This window comes from Camarhynchus parvulus, chromosome 4, assembly GCF_901933205.1.
Source record: "Camarhynchus parvulus chromosome 4, STF_HiC, whole genome shotgun sequence".
Classification (NCBI taxonomy): Eukaryota; Metazoa; Chordata; class Aves; order Passeriformes; family Thraupidae; genus Camarhynchus; species Camarhynchus parvulus.
In genome coordinates this window covers 41694116-41720743 of record NC_044574.1, presented here as the reverse complement: position 1 = coordinate 41720743, position 26628 = coordinate 41694116, and the positions used below count along the sequence as shown (strand labels likewise).

General features: G+C 36.6%; 1 protein-coding gene across 1 annotated transcript in view; it reads right to left on the bottom strand.

Moving 5' to 3' along the window:
• PDGFC (platelet derived growth factor C) overlaps positions 1 to 26628 on the bottom strand; it is a 120498-nt gene that overhangs the window by 39012 nt on the left and 54858 nt on the right. Inside the window, exon 2 of the mRNA XM_030947368.1 lies at positions 11770 to 11965. Coding sequence (XP_030803228.1) covers positions 11770 to 11965 — 196 coding nt within the window. The remainder of the gene's footprint in view (positions 1 to 11769; positions 11966 to 26628) is intronic.

The window sequence follows — 26628 nt, the reverse complement described above, 5'->3', positions numbered from 1 at the left end:
AGCACATGAATATCCCATAACCTCTGAAAGTGACATCTGCCTTGTGGGGACAAAGGGACAAGAATGAGAAATTGCAAACTAGATACATTGGTAAATGTACTTCAGGCTCTGAAACAAAAACAATTCTAGCTTGTTCAAACAGCAAGCTCTCAACTATTTAAGCACATATTAAACTACTGATATGGATTAAGCTACAAAATAATTTATACCCATACAACTTCTATTCATACAGCATTTCAAGCACTTGAATAAGTACCTTACAGAGACAGTATAATCCTGCAGATCAGAATTGGAGGTAAGAAAAGAAGATGGTTTCCCAAACTCTTTCTTTTAAAACACCGATTGTCAAACTTCTCAGAAGCTACTTACACCTATCTTCATTGTATTACAGAATGACAGTATTCCCAAAGCCAGTCAGAAATATGTTTAGCTTTTTTTAAACACAGATTAAATTAGGTCCAAAAATGGCCTTTAGCAAGTACAATAGACATATAAACCAAATAATGGCATTTCATACCATCACTATTGCTATATATCAAAGAAGAATTTGGGAATAAGGGTGAGCTTGGAAAAAATGTACACATACAAATAAGCCTGCAAATGATGCTCTAGTCCATGTACTTACTTTGGCCTTTATCTTTAAATACAAAAAATTAAGTTCTGTGTAGATGAAGATCCCAAGGATTTCAAACACTCACAGTTAATATGCTACACTTACCTTTTTCCTACCTGACTACAGATTCTCCTGTAGTCTTATAAAACACAGTAAATAAAAAAGATTTTCCACAAAATTAGACGTTACTTGGAAAGGTTATTTTTCAAGGACTAAAGCTGGGTAACATTTACAAGAAACCCTTTCCTGTACTGTTTTACCTCCAGCTGTCTATTTTGTGCTATTCACTGGGCCTCCTTAGTATTCTGCACCAGTTATGAACTAAATAATAACACAGACAACAAAAAATGGTAACTGGACAAAGTATTTTACTGTTTTGTACAGCAGTACTTCTATTATTTGCTTTGTTTTCTGCTGTGCAAGCCATTACCTGTATTATAATTATTATTATTATGTTACAATAAAACATTGTGTGGGAATGAACACCAAAGTTCAGGGTCCTGCTGCACTGGACACTACACTCTCCAAAGCACTTTTGCCTTCGTAAAGATGCAGCTGCTGTCTCTCCTCACAGAGTGAATCAAATTAATAAGTATCATGCACTGTGCAGTACTACACATTCCAGATTTTGGAGAACTAAATGCCTCACCAAATTTTTCCCAGGACTCCTCTGTAAAGTCTGGTGTATTTTATCTTGGGAATTACAGCAATCATAATAAATCACATGTTCCTACCGTACAGATCAACATTTTGTAGAAAACCAAAAACTCTAATGGACCTTAGAGTTCCCATTTACAGCCAAGGCTGTAAAGCACTATTTCTAAGGCACTGTAATAGTTCTTCCTCTACTCACACTGTTCACAGTGGTCAATGTATGTGTTCCAGCTTCTGTGAACCCACAAACACATATTATACCATTGTTTTTCAAGCAGCATTAGAAATATTTATTCTAGTATCCCAAAGAGTAATTTCTTTTTTATGCACTCTCCAAGATACTCCAGGATATAAATCCTGGAATGCAGCAATGGCTCCAGTCAATGATGTGCAAACTACTGGCTAAGCAATATTCAAAAGTATAGTTTTTGTGAAAAACAAACCATAAGGAGCATAAGGGGCATTTTTATCAATGTGAAGATTCTGCCAGGGCAGTGCAAGCTGTTCCCCTCCTCTCAAGCAGCCTCTGATATTAGAACACCATTACTTGCCTGGGTAAGTTCCTCACATTCCCTTCCCCTCCTCCTGCCTACTTCAGAGGGGGCTGAGGCTCTATCTATGTTCATTTAAATGAAAACACCTTTATTTTCTTTAGCTCACAATAACATATGGCCTCTTGGCAACTACACCTGCACACAGGATTTACCAATCCAGGACGGAGCAGTCAGACACCAATCCAGACACAAAGTCTGATATCCTGCTTCAGGACAGGCTAGTAATTACTACTCAAACAGAAGGTGAAAAAACCCTGTAATGTAACAGACCAGCCTGCATGAGCCAGAAAAAAAATGTATTCCCAATCCTAGCAGGAGATCACTTTTCACCTAAGGAGTGTAAGAAGATTCCTCTTACTTCAGTTTTACTAGTTAGAAACTGATGGTCATAGAATTATGCAAATCTGTTTTCAGTCCAGCCACAGTATATGAAAAGGCTAGTCTGAAGAGCTATGTCTTAATAATTGGTGCTACAGTGCTGGTCTCCCTCTTCACATGCTACTTTCAGAAAATGAGATGATCTAGTAATTTTACCTTATAAAACCCCTATGACTCTCCCACACGACCACCTAATAGTTTTTACAATAATGCATCTTTCTTTCCTCAGTTTCTGATGCACATGCATCTTCTCAGACATCCTGATTATCAGACTGATGTAAATTGCATTACATTTTACTTCTACTTTATCCTAATGGAGCAGCATTGAGGGCAAGACTGGATTGTTACTAACTTGTCTGGCTGAAAATATTTGCTGGTAATGCTGTTTGACTACAATTGCATGTGAAAAACATACTTTGTTAAAATGTTAAAGAAGCAAGGACAGCATTTAGAAAGAGGGCAAGTGGAGAAAGGTAAAAGGAAAAGCTGCACAACAGGGGAAGAAACACACTGTCCATCTAGGAACAGGAGAGTTGGAATGTCTGCTATTCCTGTTTAATCCTGCTTATGTACCTGATGGTGAGTCTAACATTGTAACTGTACTTAGACTTTCAGTAATCAGAAAACATCAGGAAGGGAGTGTATGCTATGCTTAAACTGACATATTTAAACACTGCATGGGGTAACTTTAGATTATTTTGCTGGTCCTGACTCTGCAGCTTGCAGAACCTTGTCATCAGGGGCTAAACTGAGCCTCACCAGACACCCCATGTGGCTACAGGGTCTGTCTGTGTCCTGAGCTCAGGTGGTGGTGGCTCACAGTATGTTCTTCTGCTCCTGAAAGTAGAGATTTACTTCTATATTTTAATTAGTGATATGGTGAGAGCAGGAGAACTCCACCAATAACAACTGCTGCCAGAACACCCTAGAAAGAAGCAAGACCCATCAGTTCCACATTCACATTCAAAGAAAATAACTTCTGTCTACACCATTAGAAACACTGCCAACAATGGTAACATAAAACAATTTTAGAAGCAATAAATTAGGATTAGGACCATTTACAAAAATATTTTGATAGTGGGTACACAGTATTTATTATTTATTCAATCAACTTGCTTGAGATTGAGAGGACCAGGAAGAAATTTTAAGAAGTCTAATTTTTTTTTAAGTCAATGACTGTAGTCTCTGGTATGAAAAAGGAGTACGGGATTATGTCAACTGCCCACTTATCAGCAATCATTCTCCTACACACTCATCTAGGCTGTGAAAACAGGTGTCAAATTACTACCAAAATAAGATCTTTATTATATGTCCTCTAGCAACAGTGGTTACTAAAAATGAAGGCTGCATTTACAGAAATTGAGGGAAAAGTGGGTGGGCAAGAATGCAGTCTCCAGGTTTGAGCAGAGTGCCCTTCTGATCACATCACCTGTGCTCTGCTGTCCTCCCACTCCACCCAGAGAAGCCTCTCCTTCACTTTTCCTTTCTTATGTTTCATTCTGATTTGCTTGGAGAATACAGTTTTGCAGCTTTAAGCCCTTTCTGTACAATAGAAGAGTTTACTCTTGAAGACTCAGAAATATGTGTTACAGAGTAGCCTCAGTTATAATCAGACTGAGCTTTGCTTTCCTGATTTGTTTTTATTGTCTTCTATTGATATCTGCTTTGTCACACTTATAAATCTCTTATCAGGAGAATGGTATTAAGCAGGTAGAGAACCCAAAAAGCAGTAGAGAACCCAAAAGAAAGGATACACTTCTGGATACAGTACACACCTCTGCCACAGTGGAAACAGCGGACAGCAGCTAAACCAAAAGGATGGGACCAGCTGAAAGATGAGTTAATGTTTGAATTACGTGGAATGTTTTTTTCTGGAATCATGCAATATCCAAAAGGAAGAAATTTCTTAAAAAAAAAAAACCTGAACACAAATAAACCAAACCACCAAAACCCAATAACAAAACAAAAAAAAAATCCCACTATAGTTTTGATCAATGAAATCAGAATAGAGAAGAAACAGATCCAGATATTTCTTTTTATGCAAAAAATCCACTCATTTTTTCTTTAAAACACTAAGAAAGCAGGAAGCATAAGTTTGTTGGATTTTTCATTAGAATTCTATTCATTAAATTGAAATAATATTGTTACATTGCAACTCACATGAGAGAAATAACTTTTGTAGTATAAAACTATTTTCTTTATATATAGAAGAAGAATTTTTAGATACTCAGAGGACTCTGCTCCTAAATCAATATAACTTCTTACAAATTTTGATCCTCATCCCCCACTCTTATCCATTTAGCATCCAAACTTCTCTTGCACTGGCACTATTTTTTAGTTCTCATGCACATGGATCGAACAATTAAAATCAAAACCATAAAAAACCACTCAACAAACATCAGAAGAAATTACTCCATCAGCCTATATTGACACAAATTTTATGTAATTTTCTACACACTGTTCCTAAAATGCCACCTTTCTGCCACTGATAAAACATCAATGCTGCTAACAAAGGACTTCAGATTAAATTAGGTACTTCATGCTAATTCTCTGCCATCAGTATTTCAATTAAACCAAGGCACTTGAATGCTAGAACTCATCCCAACCATTTAAATTATATGTTCCCCTTTCAGACTTTGAATAAAAATGATTAACAAGTTATTTATGTGTTGGGAAAAAAATTAAATATTTTGTATTGAGGAATGAGAGTTCATATGCTTTTTATAACCCTGTATATTAATGAATCATTCCATTCCAAATGGATCTGAGTCACAGAACAGAGCTATAATAAATTTAAACTCAGTTATTTTTGCAGAAGTTACAGCCAATTATGAGACACTTCAGTATGACTGATATGTAGAGTCACCTAAACAGAGCCCAGCCCACCCACATGTAAAATCCCACAGAATTACAGAATATTCTGAGTTGGAAGAGACCTACAAAGATCATAGAGTCCAACTCCTGGCCCTGCACAGGACCATCCCCAAGAGTCACACCCTGTGCCTGAGGGTGTTGTCCAAACACTTCTTGAACTCTGTCAGGCTTGGAGCTGTGACCACTTCCTTGGGGAGCTGTTCCAGTGCCTGATCACCATCTGGGTGAAGAACCTTTTCCTGATATCCATCCTAAACTGCCCCTGACACAACTTCAGGCCATTCCCTCGGGTCCCATGGTTGGTCACCTCAGAGAGATCAGCATCTGAAGCTCTTCTGCTCCCAAGGAAATTGTAAGTGCAATGAGGTCTCCTATTCTCCAGGCTGAACAGACCAAGTGACCTCAGCTGCTCCTCACACAGCTTCCCCTTCAGAGCCTTCCCCATCCTTATGACCTTCTTCTGGACACTCACTAATAGCTTCTTCTTTTTTTTTTTTTTTAATTTTTATATTGTGGCATCCGAATCTGCGCACCATGTTCTAGGTAAGGGTGCCCCAGAGCAGAGAAGGATGATCCCCTCCCTTTTTTGATGGCTGATGCTGTCCCTGATGCCCCCAGCACACGGTTTGCCCTCTTGGCTGCCAGAATACTGCTGACTCATATTCAACTTGCCATTGACCAGCATCCCCAGCTCCCTTTCCATGGCACTGCTCTCCAGCCTCTCATTCCCCAGTGTGTCTGTACACCCAGAGTTGCCCCACCTCAGGTGCAGAATCCAGAACTTGCCCTTGTTGAACATCAAATCATTGGAGATTATCTCATAAAAAAGCAGGTGGTCAAAATTGAACATACTGTAATTCTAAGGCAACAGCTGTAAGAAAAGAGTTTTAAGGATTAGTCTTCACTATAACTTTCATCTCTGCTTTCAGGATTCTGTGGGTTTTGGTACTCAATGTTTTGGAGGTTTTCCCAGTTTGAAGCCTTAAAAATTTTGGGGACTCTTTTCTGAATTCTCAAATAAAGGTGGCAGCAGCAATCCTTTCATCTTCAGAAATATGTGAGGAAGCAGTAAAATCCCAGCAGCCCAGCTACTTAGCAACCTGAGTCACCATGAACACTGTCTGCACCAATTCCACTTTAAATACAGAGTTCACTTAAAGGTCCTTCTCCAGTTATTCAAAGCCAACTTGAACTTTGTACTTACTCAGGAGATAACTTCACCCTCTGTAACCACAGTCAATGAGAAGAATTTAACACTAATAGTAAAGTCAGCCCACCAATTGTGTCCAGAAAACAATTTTCTCGGGAACTAGACCTTGATAAGGAACTTGTTGTCCTCGAAAGCCCCAGAAGTAATACTTACTTTATGTGAAGAGTTATCTTTCTTTCACAAATCTGTGCTTGATATTGGTGTGGTCTTCACACATACACCAACATTGACTATAATGCACCAAGGTAAAACAAGAAAAACAAATTGCCCTCGGGGGCAGGGTGTGGGATGGAGTTTCTTCTGAATGGAAGAAAATGATGCTGACATTATTCTTTCATGCATGCACTCTCTTGATGCTGCAAGGTGCTTCCATACAAAGGAGCAAAACAGAAGCAAAATTTCTGTTGTCTTTTTTACTGAGGCATTAGAGAGTCACTGTTATGCATCCATATTTTACTCCACATATTAGGCATTGTAATAATAAAAAGAAACAAAGTTCCATGTGGTGCAAGTAACTCATTGTGTCTTATATTACACAGAAAATGTCTGTGTCTCCTTGGAAAACTAAATAACCAAATGTTTAGTCTTTTTGTTGTGTTTACTATAAATTATCACTGTTGTGCATTCATTTGAAACAAATGATACAAAAAAAAAGGTAAAAAGACTGCAAAGAAAACATTTTCCTTCTTCATAGCCACAGATGAAAGACAGTGTGCGTATGTTTCCTCTTTAATACACCTTTTTCAGTGCTGTCAGACTAAGCCAAATCTTTTAATTCTTTAATTTTTATAAACAATTTCCTAACAATATATTCATTAGGAACACATATGACTGTTGAAGCAGTGTGGATTACAGCTTCTACCACGGAATCTTGATGTTCCATGAATGGAAGGCAATAGCTCAGTCACAACAGATCTGCAGTGAAGGAAAGCAGCCTAAGGATATGAGGAAAGGGGAGGTAGTGAATTTAATGCATGTGGCACTGAATAATAAAGCATCATCCTAAGAATCCTCAGATGAAGAATATTCCCAGGATTACAAAAATAAGGATTGAATTTGACAGGAAGAGGAAAACCAAGTCATACAGATTTTATCCTATATTAGCACTGATGGCTGCCTTCAGCTTAACTAATTTTCTGCAGGAAAAAGTTCCACAAATTACACATATCAAGCAGACAAGCTTTTAAGTCTCCTTCAAAACATTATAGGTTAATGCTTTACTTATACATGTAAATGAACACACTCACATCTGCAGCTGCTAAAAGCCTCCCTGCCCCCTAAACAAACAGACTATAGTTGATAATTTAAATTATTAGAGGGCTAAAGAGAGTTGGAAATTAGTGTAACCATCCTAAAATGAAGATGTTGCTAAAATGGTATTTATTATTCTACTATCAGTTAGTTCCACAATCTTTTACTCGTGCATTTCATCCTTATCACCTTATCTACAGTAATTGCACTTTGGATTTGTGACATATTTCTGTGTTTTATTATATCTAATAAAATTCAGACTGTAATCATCAGATGATTAGAAAGAACAGCTGCAATCACTACTCAGACGAACAACTAGAGCCACTCAATGCACGGAGAGAGCAAGTTTGATACATGCTCCTGATGGAAGAAAGATTCTTTCCTCTCCCTCTCCTATTTTTGCCATGCTCCAACCAACTCACATCATCAGACTTCCCTCCAAGATCAAGTGTAATATCTATGCTCTTGCTGGAAGAAAGCTAAATCTATGTCTTCCTGTCACAGAGGAGTTAATCATAAAGCTGTTATCACTTCATGTTCTTATTGACAGAAAGTAACAAATTTGAACAACAAGCAACAGCTGAGCAAAAGTCAGTTTTTGGTCAAGAAGAGTTATGGCAGCTCCCTGGCAATAGGAGCTGTCTGGCACAGGAGTCTAATGGCTTTATGATTAAAACAGGATTGAGGGGCTACCAGCATGAAAATAATGACCTGTCATATCAGCTACCATATCAACAGCAAAAAAACTGCATTTTCATTTCATCAGAACGGGCAGGCGTACGCAATCCAAATTCGCAATCCCGCTGCTAGAAATTCACTGGCACTTTTATCATGTAAACAGTACTGCACAAAACACCCAAGAGTTACATCCTTCTCCTTTTTGTTTGGTTCGTTTGAAGGAGGATTTTTTTGCTTGTAACATTTTTCTTTTGCAAGTCCCAACTGAAATAAAACACAGTGTATGAAACTGAAATTACCATAATATTGCAGAGATTTATATATCCCTACTGTCAACCAAATGACCTACACCTCTTCTAGACACATGTATGGATCTAGTTTCCAAAAATAAGTGGAGTTTGTTGTAGTTCCCTTTGGAAAGGACACAGTGGGATTCTTAACATTTTGTCCATAGGAAGGATAAAGTGCAGAACTAGAACTATTGTGAAAAAACAAACAAACAAAAAAAAACCCCACTGACTATCTTTAAATGAATGAAAACATGGTGTGCCTGAATTTCAAGTACATCACCATTGTAAAATCAGGATAAAAATCACCCGGTTAAATACAGGCAAAATACCAGAATTTTATTCTAAAAACCCTATAATTTAAATTTACATAGCAATCATGCTTAAGACTGCTGAGGATTAGCAGAATGTGCACTTTAATACAGGTGAGGCTGAGTCAGAAGAGCTGGCCTTAACATAGAATTTTTTGTAAAGCAAATTTGCTACATTAGTAAATACTGTAAGTTGAATGGCAAGTAAAAAGGGAGTGGAAAAAAAAAGCCATGCAGGATCACTTTGATTTGCATTTGGGAAAATATTTGAAGTAGAGCCTAGACTGGTACCTGCAAAAGTCTGTAAAATGTGATATTTGCTTAGATGAAAAGACTTCACTGGATAGCCTGAAATGTCAGAACTGACTTTGAAGAAATCCAGGGTCAGATACAGGAAAAAACTTGCCATAGCTTCAGGATACATCTATGACATTTTTTAGTCACCACCACTATTGGATTCCTGTTATAGAACTATGTTAAACAAAAAGCACTTATACAACTGGATATGTTTGAGTTTCATTTTTCTCCAAATTATGAGCAATATTTGAATTACTCTGAGATGTAAAAACTGCTAATTATCTTAAGCTGATATACTCCAGAACATTCTCTCATTGGCCCTATGAGCTGACACCACAGGGCACCACAGTCTGCAGAGATGATGGAGAAAGTTCTGTCATTATTCAGAATGAGCAGCTTAAGAAACAGGTAGAGAGACTGAAAACTGTGACAGTGACCACAGCAGCTAACTCATGAGGTTGTCTCATACACTACAGAAGGAAGAAAATGATATCCTGATACACACTGTACACTGCATAGGAAGTCTAATGTTTCCTGGCTGCAGTTTTTACTTAGTTTCAGTCATATGTCAGAGCTAAAGGTATAGAATTATAACAGATTAAACTTCATGATGTTTCATTCTGTCCTTTGTCATATAAACTTGCTTTTGGAGAAATGGTTGAGCACTCTACATCAACAGCACTGATTTGTGTGTTTCAAGATGGCAGAAGTACAGTACAGTAATAAATACTGTGGGATATAGTCAATAAAAAAACCCTTAGTTTTTCTACAGAAAGTATTGGAAGAAGTATAAATAATTTTATTAGGAACCCTAAGGGTAACAAATGCAAGACATAACTCATAAAGAGATATTACTCAGGTAACTGGTAACTTACTTGACATGTGTAGAATTATTTTACATATTTAATCTGTCTCTTAGTGATTTCCTCAACTTGTTAGTTATTTATACTTCCCTTACATCAAACAAGGTGCAATTTCTCTTCCTTTACTGAACTTGCTATTGAAATTAAAGTTCAGAGGAATCCTAGAGTTAAAATCAAAAATATAAATCTTTTCCAGAGAGAAATATAACTCTCCTTTTAATCTTCCAAGCCAAAAAGCCCAGTATTTTTTTAGCAGGACACATATCAGGAATTGCAGTCATATAAGTTCCTGGTATCCCTGCACAAATATGGGCATGATAAGATTCTGAGTGACTTGCTACTCTTTCTTAATTTGTCAGTCCTTTTGTATTTAGCATTTGTTTACTTAAAATAAATCTACTCACAATTAAAATACTATTCTAGCTATTATAAAATATTTTAACTTATCTTCTCTTTTTGCAAGTGGATGAATGAGTCACCCTACCTCAATTTTCTTTTACTTGCCACTTCACTCCGCCATATGCAAAGAAAAGAAAAAGCAAGCTAAGTTTTTACTTGAAGAAAAGACTTATTGTGCAAAGGGATTGCACTCATTCAAGCAACCCTATGTTTATAATTGTTAGTATAGTACTGATATGGCCTTGGTAATTATTTCCTTTAGAATTATGACAAAAAGATACTTATCTATCTGTTATAAACACCTTCTCCCAAACTAAGGATAAGTGCAAAAATAACCACTAAAAAATTCAAATTTGTTATCAAAGGTTGATACAACATGTAAAACCAATGGAATAACAGTTAATTAGAAAAACTGAAAACAAGAATCAAGTCAAATGTGTGTATGATGCGCACAAAAATAAAAAACAAACCAGAAAAACAAAAAACAACCCAAAAAATTACTTTGAAACAAAAATCTTGTGTGAAGTACTTCTCCAGGAAGACATCAAAGGAGAAAATGCCATTTAAATAACATATTTTATTTAATTTACTGAAGACTCTAGACAATGTACCACTATTCACACATCGGGACTTTTTATGATGTGTTGCTGAGATGTCAGAAAAATATAGGATACAAGAGTTTAGGGTCTCTCCTCTTTCACCCTCCCACAGGAAATATCATTCCTACTGCCACACAAACATGCAAACATCCAAAACTTTATCAACCATACGGCTTGGTTCAGAACTACATCTGTGCTGATGCCTATTATGTCACAATTGTTTCTCTTCCAAATTACAAAGACTTTAGCTGAGAATCCTGGAAGGAAATAGAGATTCCACAAGTCCTACAGAAACCTTTGCCAGTGACTGAGCTTGCAGATGCTTATTGAAGTCAGAGAAACTAGTACCACTGAAGAGTGTCAATTAGCACAGTACTTTTGCTGTTTTTCATAGATAACTTGACAATTTAAGACCATTAAAATATTGTAGAATAGTGTGTGGGGGCGTCTTAAACAGTGGTATAAAAATTATACATTCATCATTCGGTCAATAATATTTACCCAGATGTCAAAACTTTTACTTGAGAGGGAGATTAAATATATCACATTTTTTGTGTTGTAATATATCTATGGCCTAGATACTGAATGCAGAAGTAAAAATGGGAGCACTACAGAGCTTTTAAGTATGAAAACCTCCCCTAGTACTATAAAAGAAAATAATAAACCAATACTTTAAAATATGCATTTTATATATAAATTAACATGCAAGTGTTGATTTTTGCAAAACTCAAGCAATAATTTTTTTCTTATCTCCAATCACATCCGTTCAGAATTTCCTAAGTGGAAGGGAAAGTAACTTACTTGCAAATGTCATCTTCTGGGTCCTCAAGCCCAAATCTTTCATCAAAAGTAAGTTGTATCCATACGTTTTCATCAAGTGCTACCAATCTCCACACTAGCACAGTGTTGCGTGGGTATGTGTGTGGGAACTTGGGGCTGTGAATACTCCCATTAGTAGTCACAGTAATTATCTTCTCATGGTGAGGGTCCTGCACACCTGCAGGAAGGACAGAAAACAGAGGCATCAATACTCATTCCTTCTCCTTTTCGCGAAGTGTCAGTATTGCGTGCATAGATAAAGACGCTTTTGCTTTGTTTCCTTTGCTTCATCTGGCAAGAATTTCTGCTTGAAAAGTCCACATAATGATAAGACAAGAGTTTTTCTAAAACCTGTATATTGTCAGATAGGTATTTCACTCAGTAAATTATTGGAATTCTCAAATTTAGCTATTAATAAATTTTGTAACAAAATAAGGTCGTAGTTTTATACTGGAGATTTTATATTACTTTCTTTTCAGCTATTCATTGGGGATTTTTCAGTTAGATATTTTACCTTATTTTTCTGACTTTTCTTTATAAACAGCATTCTGATGGGCATTCATTTGAATTTATAAAAGGCATACATACTTCAGTCTACTATGAAAATACACACTGCAATTGTATACCTCAATATAGCCATATATAAATGCTGACAGCTAAATGAATGTAGTGCAAGAAAAGAAGGCCACAGACACTGCATTGCTATTTTAAAAGAATCAATCTATACTTAAATATAATTTAAAGTGTGATGAACTTTTGCCTTCTATTATTCTGGACTTGTGCCTTCTACTTTTGATATGAAAATGGCAAATTTTCTTTTAAGTAGAATAGCTGCTTATATCAAGCTAATGGAGTGTGGTCTTGCCAACATCCACACACACTTGCAAAGGACTGACAGCAGTAAGAGAGGACAGCGTGCAGTAATAAGAAAAAGAGGCACAAAACCAGAATTCCTAATTTAGATGCTTCATTGGGTTTTTGTTAGCTGAGTCACAAACATTTTTGTATAATGTACAATCTGTCAGCTGAGAGCTGCTTGCTAAACTCAGGAGCCAACAATAATAAAAATTACTTTCCCAGAGATTAGTGCATCAGAGTGCTACTTCCAAAGCATTCAAAGGACCACCATTTCAGATAAACATGTCAAAGTGTGGTATCTGATGACATTATACTTAGTGGTACTTTTTGTCCTTAAAAACACAAACAGAATTACAAACCATTATATATTTCACAACATATTAAAAAGTGTTTTATTTTGCATCATCAGGGCACTTATTATAACAGCACTGCAAGTAAGGACTGTAAATAGTCCAGGCATATCAAGAATGAGAAGTCAATAAAAAAGGGGAAAGGAATGAAGACATATCTATTATTTACTGAACTTCATCTCCAGTACCTTCAAGCTTCTCCATTTGTAATGGAAAAATATCTATTTGCTTTATACACAACAGCGTTACATGAACATATCAAATTTCCACACACACCACTTGCTCCATTTCAAATATTTGCTTTTGCACAGTGGAATTTCTTCTCTTACAAAAGAATTATTTTGTATGATTACAAAGACAAGTAATTGCTGTCACTGGAGAATGAAGCTTGTTATTTTTCTTCAGATAAGCTGCAATATTCCTTTTTATCTGCTCCACAAAATTTGTACCAGTGTACTTCAAAACCCTAGCCTTTTTCTACTGAGTTCATCCATGGTTTGAAAATTGCTTTTGAGTAGACTGTGAAAAGCACAGCTACCTGTGCATGGCTAAAATGAGACTATGGTTTTTGATCTTTGTGGAATGACTTTGCAATTCTCAGCTTTATTTTAGGTATAAATCAGTCCAAGTTACACTAAAAAGGCAGTAACAAGCTCACTCAGATTTACAGCAGTCAGCTGCAGAACTCCAAATCTATATACATTGCTGTTGTGGGCTGTCTGCCTTTCTATGGGCAACCATCCTCCCCATGCTCATCCTGATGTCCCTCCACTGTCCAAAAAAAAAAAAAAAAAAAAGAAATAGAAAAAATTATTACAAACAGCATTGAAAAACTCTGAAGCATCAGTTTAGGTGAGGATTGAGGCACCCTCTCAGTCAGGAGACAACTGAGAAAATGGGGACAGACAAGGACCAGAACAATGCATTTGCATCTTCAGTAAAAAGCTTCAGCAGATGATGAGCAACTGAGAACAACTTCAGCAGAAAGTCCTGGAAATGAGTCAAACTAGACAGGAAAAATCCCTGAGCTGACCTAGAGATACAACACGGTTACTCTTATTAGGAAAGGACGACACACACTTAAGACAGCCTGAAGTTGAAGAATGAGTCGCCGCAGTCGTCTTTGATGTGGTACAAGATGCTATCACCAGATTTATACATCCATCAGTGCAGAAAGTCTGCCCCTGAAAATTACAAGATTCCAGGCATTCTGAAAGCACAGCAGTGCCTAACCCTTCCACCCATGTAGTAATGCAGATGAAAAACCACAGTATCACCAAACAGATCAGTAGATGCCACTGTAAACTGAAATTAAACCAAACGACTAGACAAGCTCATTCCTGCCTACTTCAAAGTAAGTCTCTTCCCCCATGGGCACAACACATTTCACAAAGATTAGTGCTGACACTTTTTAAATATAGCAATACCTCTGTCTTAGTACATTGTAATCTCTACATTTTAGCAAGGGTCATGGTTAAAACTCAGACAAATTGCATGCAGTTCAGGAGACAGAAGAGGAACTGCAGAAGAAGAGAGGAGCACCATGGGTGGAATAATGACCTCAGCACTGATTCACTTAAAAGGCCACACAGGACTGGAAAAATTAGTTTTTAAATCCCTTTCTTAAAACTACACTTTTTCCACAACAGGACAACTAATCACAGTTCCTAATCAATAGCACTGCTAATCACACAGTCTTAATATATATTATTTGGTTAATTTCATCTGATAGCCCTAAATTATGAAAAACAACTTTTAGGCTTTCAGAAAGAACATTAGCACATGTATGATTATCACCACTTAAAAAAAATAAAACCAAATCCAAACATAAAAAAGTCTGAACTCCAAATATTTACCAATAAACATTAGAAATTTTTCAGATATACAGAAATGTTGCAGTTTGTGAATTTTCTGTTTTAAAACTGAGAAGAAAAATGTACCAGTAACTATTTGGCCATTACCACAGAACTTGAGAGGGAAACAGGGTTTTTTAATTAATTGAAAGGATTTCCAGACAGCATTCCCATATAATTTTTACAACACACCCATCTGTACAGAAACTGAGACTTCGTAAAAGAAATTATTTAAAATGTAACATAACATGCTATTTCTTCCTCTTTCATCAGAATTTCAAGCACTAAGCCTGCTTTCAAAAGCAGTAACTCAAGCCATGCAGGGGTACCTCTTTCTGTCCTGTCTCTGATTCAGCTGCCTCCAGGCACTTCTTAGCTATTATTTGAATACAACAGTCAAAAGAAATTTAACTTTTTTTGCCAGGCACAAAAGAAAAACTGGAAAATCATCTGTTATTGGCAGAAAATTGAAGACAAATACCTCTGTTCTATATTGTTTGCACATAAAAAGGCTATCAGGGCAAAGTCACTCAAAGTCATACAAATGCTGCTATGCAGAGACCTCTGGAGACCGCCAGCCCCAGCTCCTGCTTAGGTCACAGCTCCTGCGCTCACCACAAAAGCAGCTCAGTCACTGGAGGGTTGGCATTTCCAGACAATGCCCAAAGCTCCTCACGCATGGAAGCTCCACAGTGCCTTGGGATAACTTGTTCCATTGCTGCACTGCCTCTCTAGGTAAGATGTTTTTTCCGAATATTAAATTTGATCCGCTCAAGCTGCAATTTTTTAGCCATAATTCTTTTGTTGATTTTGTGGGGCCTTTTTGTTTGTTTATTTGTTTTGGGGTTTTTTGGGGGGTAAAGGGGGGTTGGTTGATGGTTTTTGGTTTTTTTGGTGATTGGGGTTATTTTTTGTTGTTGGGGTTTTTTGTTTGGTTTTGGGGTTTTTTGTTGTTGCTGGTTTTGGTGGGGTTTTTTAATTGGTTTTTGGGTTTTTTTCAGGATTTGTTCTGGTATTACGAGGAAGAGTTTAACTTGTCCATCCCTTGCAACTGCTCTTCAGGCAATTGGGGGCCTGCTATGGCTGCCTCACAACCTCTCTTCCTCAGACAAAACAGACAAAACTCCTCACTGTCCATCACTGCCTGCCACCAGCCAGCTGAGCCTTCAAGCCTGGCCATCCAGCCAATGCTCAACCTAACTAAGTAAGCAGCCTACTCTTCCCAAACTTTTGCCTCAAGTTGCACATGAAATGTTTTTGAAGCTCACAGGGTTTGCTTTCATCATCAACTTTTCCAGTTGATGATGACTAAGAAAAAGAAAACTTAATACTGACTTGCTCTATCTCCCAAGAGAGCTTCCCTAAGCAGCGTGGTCTGCAGCTTTTCTGGGATACATTTCTTGAGCTGGATCTTCTGTGAATTTTCCATTTTCAGTTGCTTCTATGATACAGCTACCTATTTTAAGTCTTGACATGATTCTTCAAGTATTAGCAAGAAATTAGAAAGAGAAATGAACACTACCCATAGTACACACTCACACATGACCTGTCAACATCACAGCATGATAAATTAAACCTCTAACTAGAAATCTGATAAGTTGCACAGTTACATGTTACACCAAATTAGAAAATTTAAGAAATACAATTTATAAAGTATCATATGGATATAAAGTAACAAAGTAGGAACATGTAAGATAAATATTACATTTTGTTTACATTACTCCTCCCTCTGACACATACTTAACTCACACACTTAGAAAGATGTGAAAACATTCTAGTTTACACAACTCAAGATGAATGTATAGAAGAACTGTATTGGGTTTTTTAAATCCTACAATTTAACATATTCCTTTTTTCTTCAGTTACTATTTTGAGTTCAAACTTGTACTGTTACCTTAGGCACTGAATATCATACACTATTTGACTGCTGGCTAAAGATCTTTCTGCCTTTCACATTATGTTAAAGACTGAACACAGATGAAGTGAGCAGAGAATAAAAAGTTCTCTAATTGATCTTCAGGAACCCTCAGTTTTGGCAGCTGTCCCAACAGGGAAGGACAAAAGGAAGAAAAAGAAAGGGAGGACAGAGGGGTGGAGGGGGAGAAGACATCAATGGGTGACAGAGCATGGAACTGCAGAACAGATTTACTAAAGTTTCCACACAGCTGTGTGATTTAATGTCCTGCGGAAGATAATAATGACTAATCAGAAAGTAACAAACCTTTTTTGATTCCAAATTTCATCAAGAAACAGAAATGAATTTATACTTTCATTTTACAAGCTCATACTTCATAACCTTCAAGTATTCTGCCAGCACTTTGCCTAGTACTCTGGCTTGTGCTCAAAGAAGAGAATGGCAATTAAACAGGGGTGGTTTTTTGGTGGGGTTTTCTTGGTAGGTTTTTTTTTTTTGGTTGGTTGGTTGGTTGGCTGGTTGTTGTTGTTGTGGGTTTTTCTTTTTTCCTGCACAGTAAATCTTCTTGCATTAAAAGTAACCTCTTTTGAGATCTGTTTTCAGACCAAATTCTTTTGGAAGGCAGTCTTGGTCATGAACTTCTCAATATCTTTTAAAACTAGATAAATACTACATTATAGCCAAGATAAAGAATTCCTACTGCTAAATGTTAGATGAGGTAACTTTTTGCTGTTATCACATGCTCAAAGATGTAATTATGGTAGAGTGTTTCAATAAGCATTTATTCCAATGTCCACAGGTAAAGTCTTGGCTACACTGGCATCAATATTAAAGCCCCTACTGACTTGAATATGAAAGGAATTCCATCTATGCTAAATACATAAACCTGTTAGAATTTTTTTATAGTGGACTGATAATAATATGATCTGCTTTCTTTATCCTGAAAAAAACAGGATTATTATGAATTGCATATTCATAAGACAAATACATAGACTGGTCATTCAAAAACTAACAAAGTAGTCTGTAATACAAAAATTAGCAGTTAAAGTTATTAAAAACATCCTTCTTTTCTCTTATGGATAAAATAAATACCAAGCTCATCCTTTTTATTTTTTTTTCTTGTCTCAGTGGTTTTTTTCCTAGTAAAATTGTTATGCAGTAGCCATCACAGACCAGTCTCTAGTCAAGGATTTTTCCCTGTCTCTGTCCTCTAGCTTGAGTGACTGGAACCATCTTAGACAGAAGAGGCATCACTTAAGGAAAGAAAATTCTGGCCTCTTCCTAAAACCAATGATATTATTATATTTATCAAAATATTCCACAATTATGATTTTTTTCTGGTGGTGCAAAGCTATAAAGAGGAAAGGATATCAAATGTCCAGAAAAAAAGTGTTTTAGAAGTTTTAAAGGCACTATATTACAGTTCATTCCATTCCCTTTTTTTTTTTTACTCTGAATTATTTACAATTCATTTACATATGGTCTCTGAATGTCAAAGCAGTAACTAAAAGTGCAATGACAAAACCAAAACCACAACAAAATAGATGAAGAAAGGGTGGAAAAGAGACAGAGAGGAGAAGAAAAGGGAAAGAAGGTAAAACCCATCATTCTGAGTAGATTGCTCCCCCTACCATAACAAGGACTGTCAGATAGTAAACAGCTCCATGATCAACAATATGCAGGGCAGACAACAAATGTAATCAGCCTAAATACCTGGCCTTCACTTTTCAACATATGAGCTCTTCAGGACTTCATCTTCCTGCAACAAGACCACTCAACATTTTTCTTTTCTGCTATATTTCAGAGCATCAATTTGCCACATAATATTTTTTGTTTTCCTATTTTCTCTTGCCTTACTGAAGGGGGAAGCATTTTAGGTAATCTCCACTCAAAAGTCCCTCTTTGCAAAATTATTTCAATTGAAAACTGTTGAAGCCAAAGCAAACCATAACCGTATGCAGGGATGGACCCATTTTCCAGCTTCATCTCATGGAAGGCTAGAACATCAGGTTCAGTCTCCCCTAATAATGAACAGGTAAAATGGGTGGTCCTGAATGGTAACAAAACTCAGGAAGGGAAAGGCTTTTGAAGGCTACTCACCCAGGTTTTTACAAACACATTATTAAATGGCGTGGGATAGAAGGAACTGCAAGTCTCCTTGGAAAAGTACAACTTGCTCTACATGAAAAATCTCAGCAGAAAAGACCTGCAGGAACATTTAATGCTGAGAGGGACTAGGAAGAAAACACAAACAGTTAACCAGGAAACCAGGAAAAGGTTTGCCCAGCTGGAGATATTTATATCTACTAAGAGATAACAAAGTTATTTATTTACTTTATAAAGAAGAAGTATTTTTAAAGTCTTACGTGTTTGGGAGGTTTGGGTGAAGAAATATTAGTACTTTCAAATCTGTAATCTTTCCAGTTTTGTTACTAAAAATAATTGTTTCTTTTCCTATGGGAACTGATTTAGAAAAGTTTTGAAAAACATAACTTAATTCTGACATGTAAACAAACATCAACAGGAAGTACAACTATAAATAGTATCTACAGTAACAACAGAAACATGAGTGAATGTAAAAATAATCACATATAAATGTTCGAGCCCAGTGCTTCCAATTTGTTTTCAATTTTATTACAACAGTGCTTAGAAGCTACATCCAAAATTAGCTTTGTTAGTACTGGAGAACACACACATGCCCACACAGTATCAGCCAGTCTGTCTTGGAAAGCTGTGCATACCAGCTGAGATAGGAAGGGACAGGGAAACAGAGCAGTATTTCCCTGATTTTCCAGACTGTGCATGGCACAAAGTGGTTACAAGTGCAAGAAGATAACTTCAACAAAACAGTGATATGAACCTGGATTTCCTTTCATCTCTGTTAAAAGCATTTGTTTCAATTCCATATATTAAAATCTACTTGAAGCTCATTTCTTAATACTAGCTATGGCTCTTCATGTGCTTTTAAATTCATGTGATTCATGTCCCCTATAGAAAAAAATATTTTAAAATTCTTTAAAATCCAAATCATTTGAAACTTGCACTTCTTGATGTTAAGTCAGACTTTGCTGAAAAGTAAGGTTTAATTTTATTACACCCCTTTTCTTTATGGTGCCTTCAGTTTATATTGTGCAGCACTTGTTAAGAGCAGATACTAGTAAACATTTGGGAAAAAGATTATCCATGGTCCATGTGGAATTCAGTCTGAATAAATAGACTCTATGGATACAGAATGTGTTAAACAACTCTCTCTCATTTTAGGTATTATTCAGAACGAAAAAAATAATCCTAGATTGATCATGTTTCAAGAGGTAGAAAGAAGAAAAAAAAAAAGATAAAACTACCACCCTAATTTTTAGAAACACCAGTCCTGAAATACTTTGGTTTCCTGTTTGCATTGTTTTGCTGTTTGTATGGATTTTAATTTTTTAATTCTTTACACAGTACAGTATGTTATAAATATACCAATTCAAACATTTACGAAGATCATCACTAATAGTCCAAGTTCTGGAAAAAAAATGTGCTACCCAAGACCATATTGAAAAGCACTACTGCAAACACTTTTAGTCAGAAAATTACAGTGATGAAGTCCTGTAGAGAGGGGACATAAAAGGAAACCAGAGGTTGAAGGGTTTGTGCACTACAACGGAAGGCAGGAATGCAGCACATGTACGGCAAGTTTTACCTTCACAGCAAGAGTAACTATAAGAATGAAGCCCATGTGGCATTTAGTTCACTATCAAAAATGCAGAGGATCCTAAGCAAAACTCTTAGTTCAGAAGTGACATTGCTACTGGAAACTCCAAAAACCAGTTGAAAGTTGTCCCAGGCTTACCTCACATGCACACAATATGCACATCCAGCATATTCTTGTGTTAAAAAGGCAAGAGAAGCAAAGAAAATATTATAACGAAATCATTTGGCATCTCTTTATGTATTTTCTGAACTAGACTACATTATACTTCCAAATTCGGAGACACAAAAATGTTTCACCTTTAATGTCCATTTAAGCAAAAAATATTTTATCTGGTGTTAGTCTGTTAAAACAAAGTTACTGGAATAATATGATGTCTTCACCTTATTAAAACTTGATTCCTAGAAGATGCTTTCACAGGAAGCAGTCATGTATTATCAATACAGATCTGAAGAGATGAATGCAATGCAACTGTTATTGAACCTTCAGGCAGACAGAACTCAGTAAAAATCAAAATTGAAAGATTCATTTCTAATGTCTTTGAACGGAAGGTTAAATCAAGCAACACTTAACAGTATTTGCATGTGTAGAAGAAATTTAGAAAGGAAGTACAAATCCAGGAACAGCAGACAGTCTGTTGATCAGCAAGGACAAAATGAGAAAGTTTTGTAGAGTATAAAAATACCATATGGAGAACCAATACTTTTTACAACTCTGTTATCATGCATCTCTGATCCTGATGGCTATTGAACTTGTGTATACATGAAAACCAGAATCTGCTTTTACGGACAGACCACAATGACAAGAATCTGATATTTAGACAAACTGATGAAAATTTTCTTAGGACAGAGAGATTTTCTAGCTTCAGAGAGAGAACTCTTGCCATTCTCTCTAAATAAGTAAAACACTTTTCCTTTTCAGGTAATTGCAAGTGGTATGAGCCTAAATGGTCATTTAGTCCTTACTCTTCAGAGAAGACAGATGAACAATAACGTCACATTTCCAAACAATTTATCCTTATTTTCCTGTGACCTTTGTATTTTTCCAAAGACCATAAAGGCATAATGGAGTATCCATAAGAGATCTGTATTCCATAGGCTAGTGGGTATAAAATACCATAGGCACATGGTATTTTATGTTAAAAACACTTCAAAAAGACCCTTTTGCTAATCTAGTATAGCAGGTGTCTTTAAGGAAGACTGACAGCTGGGCCCAAGGACCCATCAGTCACAATTTATGCCACTGAAAAGGTTATGTGCAGTGCTGCAGTCTTCAGAAACATATTGATACACTGATTTAGGCTTTACTCCCCAGAGCTGCCAATGTTCACCTATTTCCCATGTTAACTTATGATTTTATTTGTTCAAAAATTATTTGGGATTTTTTTCACACAATAAAACTTTCTGTACAGACAGACTCTGACTCCCTGGAAAGCACTGCATTTGATCTGAGGGCATGGAACAGGCTTCCAAAATTGATTGATAGCATGGGATTACAGGTGTGTAGTTGGTTAGAAGTGTGTAATATCAGTGTGAAAACTATCCTCTCAAGCGCCTTCAATCCCAACCTCAATAGAGGTAGATAAAGGAAGCTGAAAACAGGCAGAAACCCATCTGTCCACGAAGAAATAAGAGCTGCTTTCCTGATAATTTATCCTAGGTGAGCAGTAAACTAGGTTGGATACTTAATGAAAACCACTTTCCAGTCTCTTCATTCACATTTGGAAGGGGTTTTGGATGCCAGTTTGTCCTGCCATTGGAACTCCTTGGGGAGAAAGGTAGAACTATTTATTTCACAGGCAAAGAGCTGCACTTTTTAAGAGCAGTTTGGACAAGTTGAATTCAAAGTTCACATCACATCACATGAGTCTCAAGACAAGAAGGAAATTAAATGCCAGACCTCTGTTTACCAAAGAGAAAGTAAATAGAAATAATTTTCCCATAGTTACACTTGGAGTACTACAGAAGTATTCAAGTGTTAATCCCTGTGCTGTAATTGTAAGAGTTATTTATATTTTAAAATAGAAGAAAATATAGTAATTTCAATTAAATGAAATTGTGCCTTATATTAATGCACTGCATTTTTCCAGGGCATAGCAGCAAGTTACTATATGAAAGAGAACAGCTTTTGTAAAGATTCACATCTCAATGCATGCTTCATTTATAATTTTATGCCTAAGAATTCCAATGCATCCCCAACAGAAGGTATTTATCAACAGCTTCAACACTAATAGGTGAAGCTAGCAATTCAATTGCAAAACAAACAAGATAGGAATATCAAGCCCTCAAGGTTATGGCTTCACGTAAATTAGTAGGAACAAAACAATTAGTACATGCTTAATCTAATCCAGCGCTGCAATTAAGGCAATGTCTGAATCACTTGGTGATAAATGCTCTGCAATAACTAAACATATATATATTACACATGATGGCTGAAGTAAATATTTCTCATATCTAATCCATTTCCCTCTGCAGAATTTTAGCAATATCAGTGTCTACGGACTTTGATGGTCCATAATGTTGTTTACTCAGTCCACCATAGCATTGCATGAAAAACAATTCCATACACATAGAATACTTAAGATGAATGTGAAGATTGTTAATTAATAGCTTACTGGAATTTTTATCCATGCTAATATTTTTTTTCTTATTTCTAGGCACGTTAGCAGAAGACTATTTTATTAAAAAATAGCACAGTTAAAAAAATAATAAGTAGAAAGGTCCCAGTGCTATCTGCTATGGCAGATGTTTTGTTTGAAATTGAAATCTTGAAGTTAAGATTATAATATGCCACAGGTAAAGTATTATCTGCACATCAAAGCATCACTGCTATAAAGAAAAATGAAGCACCAGATGCCAAATGTTGACTACCTCCACTATGAACTGAAAAAGAACCAAAGACTGCTGAATGAAAATCAACTGAGAATGCTTAGGATTTGGGAGTAGGTGAGAGTGGTCTTGTTGCTTCAGTTCCTGGTTGTTTTAGAGTTTTTTGAAACAGCATATTAACATGTTTTAAATTTTTCAGGTCTTCTGTAAAAGCAGAAAAGTTACATTATCACATTAGCAAATCTGACTTGATGATTGCTGATCTCACTCTTTTAAGGCTCCTTCCTCACTGACTCAATTTGAGGGAAGTAATTGATTTATCTCTATCTGGTTGCACTTTAAATTAACAAAATTTGGTTTTTAGTCTCCAAATAAAGAAATTTGCTTCTGATAACATTATTCTTTCAGATTCTTTTAAAACACGGGCATCATATACAGTTTCTTTTAAGATGCTCAAAAAAGCAAGGGTCAGGAATTATTTCTTTTAATCTGGAGATGCCTTAAGTTCACCTCGCTCTAGGTTTAGGTCTTCAGAAGAAGCAGAAAGAGGAGGATTGGTATTTAATGGCATCACCTATTTGCATAGAACTGAATGCAACCAAAATACTTGATTTCACAGCAAGTTTATGAGATTCTCTGCAATGAGAAAAGTTTTCAAAATAACCTTTAAGTTGAGGTGCTACTGTTCAAAGAATAGTGCAGGACCATGAGCACTAAAAAACCCACTTTAAAACGTCTTCTCTTTTAAATCTAACAAATACAGGCTTGCTAACAGATATACATTCTTTCATAGGGTACTAACTTTATTCTGGTTTCAAATTCATTATTTTGTATATTTTAAAGAGAATTAAAGCTCGCTCTATTAAAAGTAATTAGACTAATTCTTTTTAGATTATCAGCAGGATACACCCAATACAAAGACCTGATGGTTTTAATTATAATTTTTAAAAAATACCTATGTACAGAACTTTCACCTAAACTATTTAAACATTCTTATATGGAGAGCAGGATGACTTATGAGTTGCATTGTTGCAAAGACAAACCACATGCACCCATATACAGGCATTTACTGAAGAACTGATGAAAAAATATAAATTCTTCCACCATTTAAAACTATTTGTTACCTCACAGTTCAGCAGAAGTAGTTCTGTGATGTCTTTTTAGATTTAACGCTGTTGTTTAAAAAAAAAAAAAAGTTTTCTTGGATGGGGATCTCATCCTAATCTTTTAATTTTTTATGGTATGTCTAATTACTGCTAAGTGCACTTCTGGAAGTAACATCAAATCTACTTGTAAGACCCAGGGTGTTCATAGCACAAGGGAAAGTGAGAAAATAATTAAAAGGAGTAACAACAAAATAAGTCATCATCTCATTTTGAAATCAGCCAAATCTGATGAAGGCTAAAGTGATCACATACTCTCAGCTCATGGGAATGCACATTTGCCTCTGGAAGATTCTTGTTGTAGCAAATTGGAAGAGGAGAGCAGAAATTGTTTCTGCTATCTTTGAAGCTGCAGGCCTAAAACTAATAAAGATGAAAGTCTTTGTGCCCACTTCAGAAGGGATAGATGTGAAATATATCAAATATCAGAGGCATTCATGAAGTCAACAGTGCTAACAGCTGTATTAAAACAAGTCCATACCATTAGAATCATTACTAATAGAAAAAGAAATTAAGGGTAGAAACTAAAAATGTGCCAGACTCAGACTAGCACAGTTCCAGGGATTTTTCAAATTACAACCCAAGGATGTCCTCAGATCAGAACTAACCAGTCTTGGAAGGGAAAGGTCAAAAAAAAAAAAAAAAAGCTCCAGTTCAGCTGAGACTTTAAGAGTATCAAAAAGAATGGGGAAAAAAATCTCACCACTAGCATCCCAAGTGATTCCACATATCAGGAGAACAGAAAGTGCCCCCTTCTCCTCCCACAGGCTGGATTCCCATTGGCTCCATTATTCTACCCCAGCTTCCTGCAGCTGCGAGGATCCCCAGAGCGGGGCCCTTCCGTGGGGCGTGGGGGGCGATGCCAGTCCCAGGACAGCCCCGCTCCTGCTGCCTCCTCTGCCATCCTCACTGCACTCAGGCTGGCACCAGCTGCACTCCAGGGCAATTCTGGCTTTAGGGCAGTTCACATCTCTTAGCAACACCATCCATGCACACCACCAGAGAGCCACTAATATTTACAGCCACTGGTCAATAGCCACTGGGCAATACCTTCCTTTTCACACACTGGTAGAGAGCAATAACTTTAAGCTGGCTGGCTGGAGATAACAGAAGCCCTCCTTGATACAGGTATTCATTCGCATGAGCCCAGAGTGTTTCAGCTGTTCTGGGTGCAGTTTTCCACACCATTATCATCTCGCCTACTAAAAGAATGGTACTTCACTGTGAGAGAACAGACAGAAGAATGAAGATGTATTAGGGCATTCCGGACATTTGCAGTACTGATAAGGTTTCCTTTAGGGGACTTCCCACAGGACTGGAAGTTTCCACAAGGGTCTGCATTTCCACTTTGTCCAGTGTTGCTTATTACCCTCACTACTTCTAGAGACTGGTCTAGGAAAATGTTAGGCAAAAGCTCAATTGAAACAAAGTAACCTTTGTAAAGTAAAAATAGTATAGATTAATAAAGGGTCTAGAAGCACAGTTTCTTTCTTTATTTTGGCAATTTTTCATATACAACTCCCTCCAACCCCCAATAGCTGGAAGACTGGGTTTTCATTCTGTTTCCTGGTACATCCTGCAGACGACAGTAAACTCACTCTATCCATTTGCAAAATCACTTGCTTTCCTTGTGGCTGCTGTTAAAATTCAAGCTGATAACAAAACCATCCTCTCCTTCTCAAGGAGACACACAGCATTCCCCAGCACACACCCCTCAAGCACTAACGCCTGGTGCAGAATGGGATTACTAGGGATTAGAAGTTGGCAAGTCTGGGTATCTACTCACAGCTAAGCCCAAAGCCATTCACAAAGACAATATTTTGGGTCTCACTGAAGGCATTTAGTTATAGCTGTTCTTGTTTTCAATTCTAATAATTCCCTTCACAGGACAACATTTTTTGTTAGTGCTACTAAAAAAAGAATGCCACATAAATTTTGAACAAAGTCAATGCTTTTCAGCAATTCCCAGTTAAATATCCCAAGGACTTGTTTAATTCATCCCCTAAAGCTTTTACAGTTACTGTATGAAGAAGAAAGCAAAAGCCACTTCCTTTTGTGGTATAAATTTCTATTTAATAATATTTATTCTAATTCTGGTTACAAGCCAAAATAATTGTGTATCATTGTAAAAAGGCAGGAGTTAAAATAACAATTATAAATTAACAAAAGAAACTAATGAT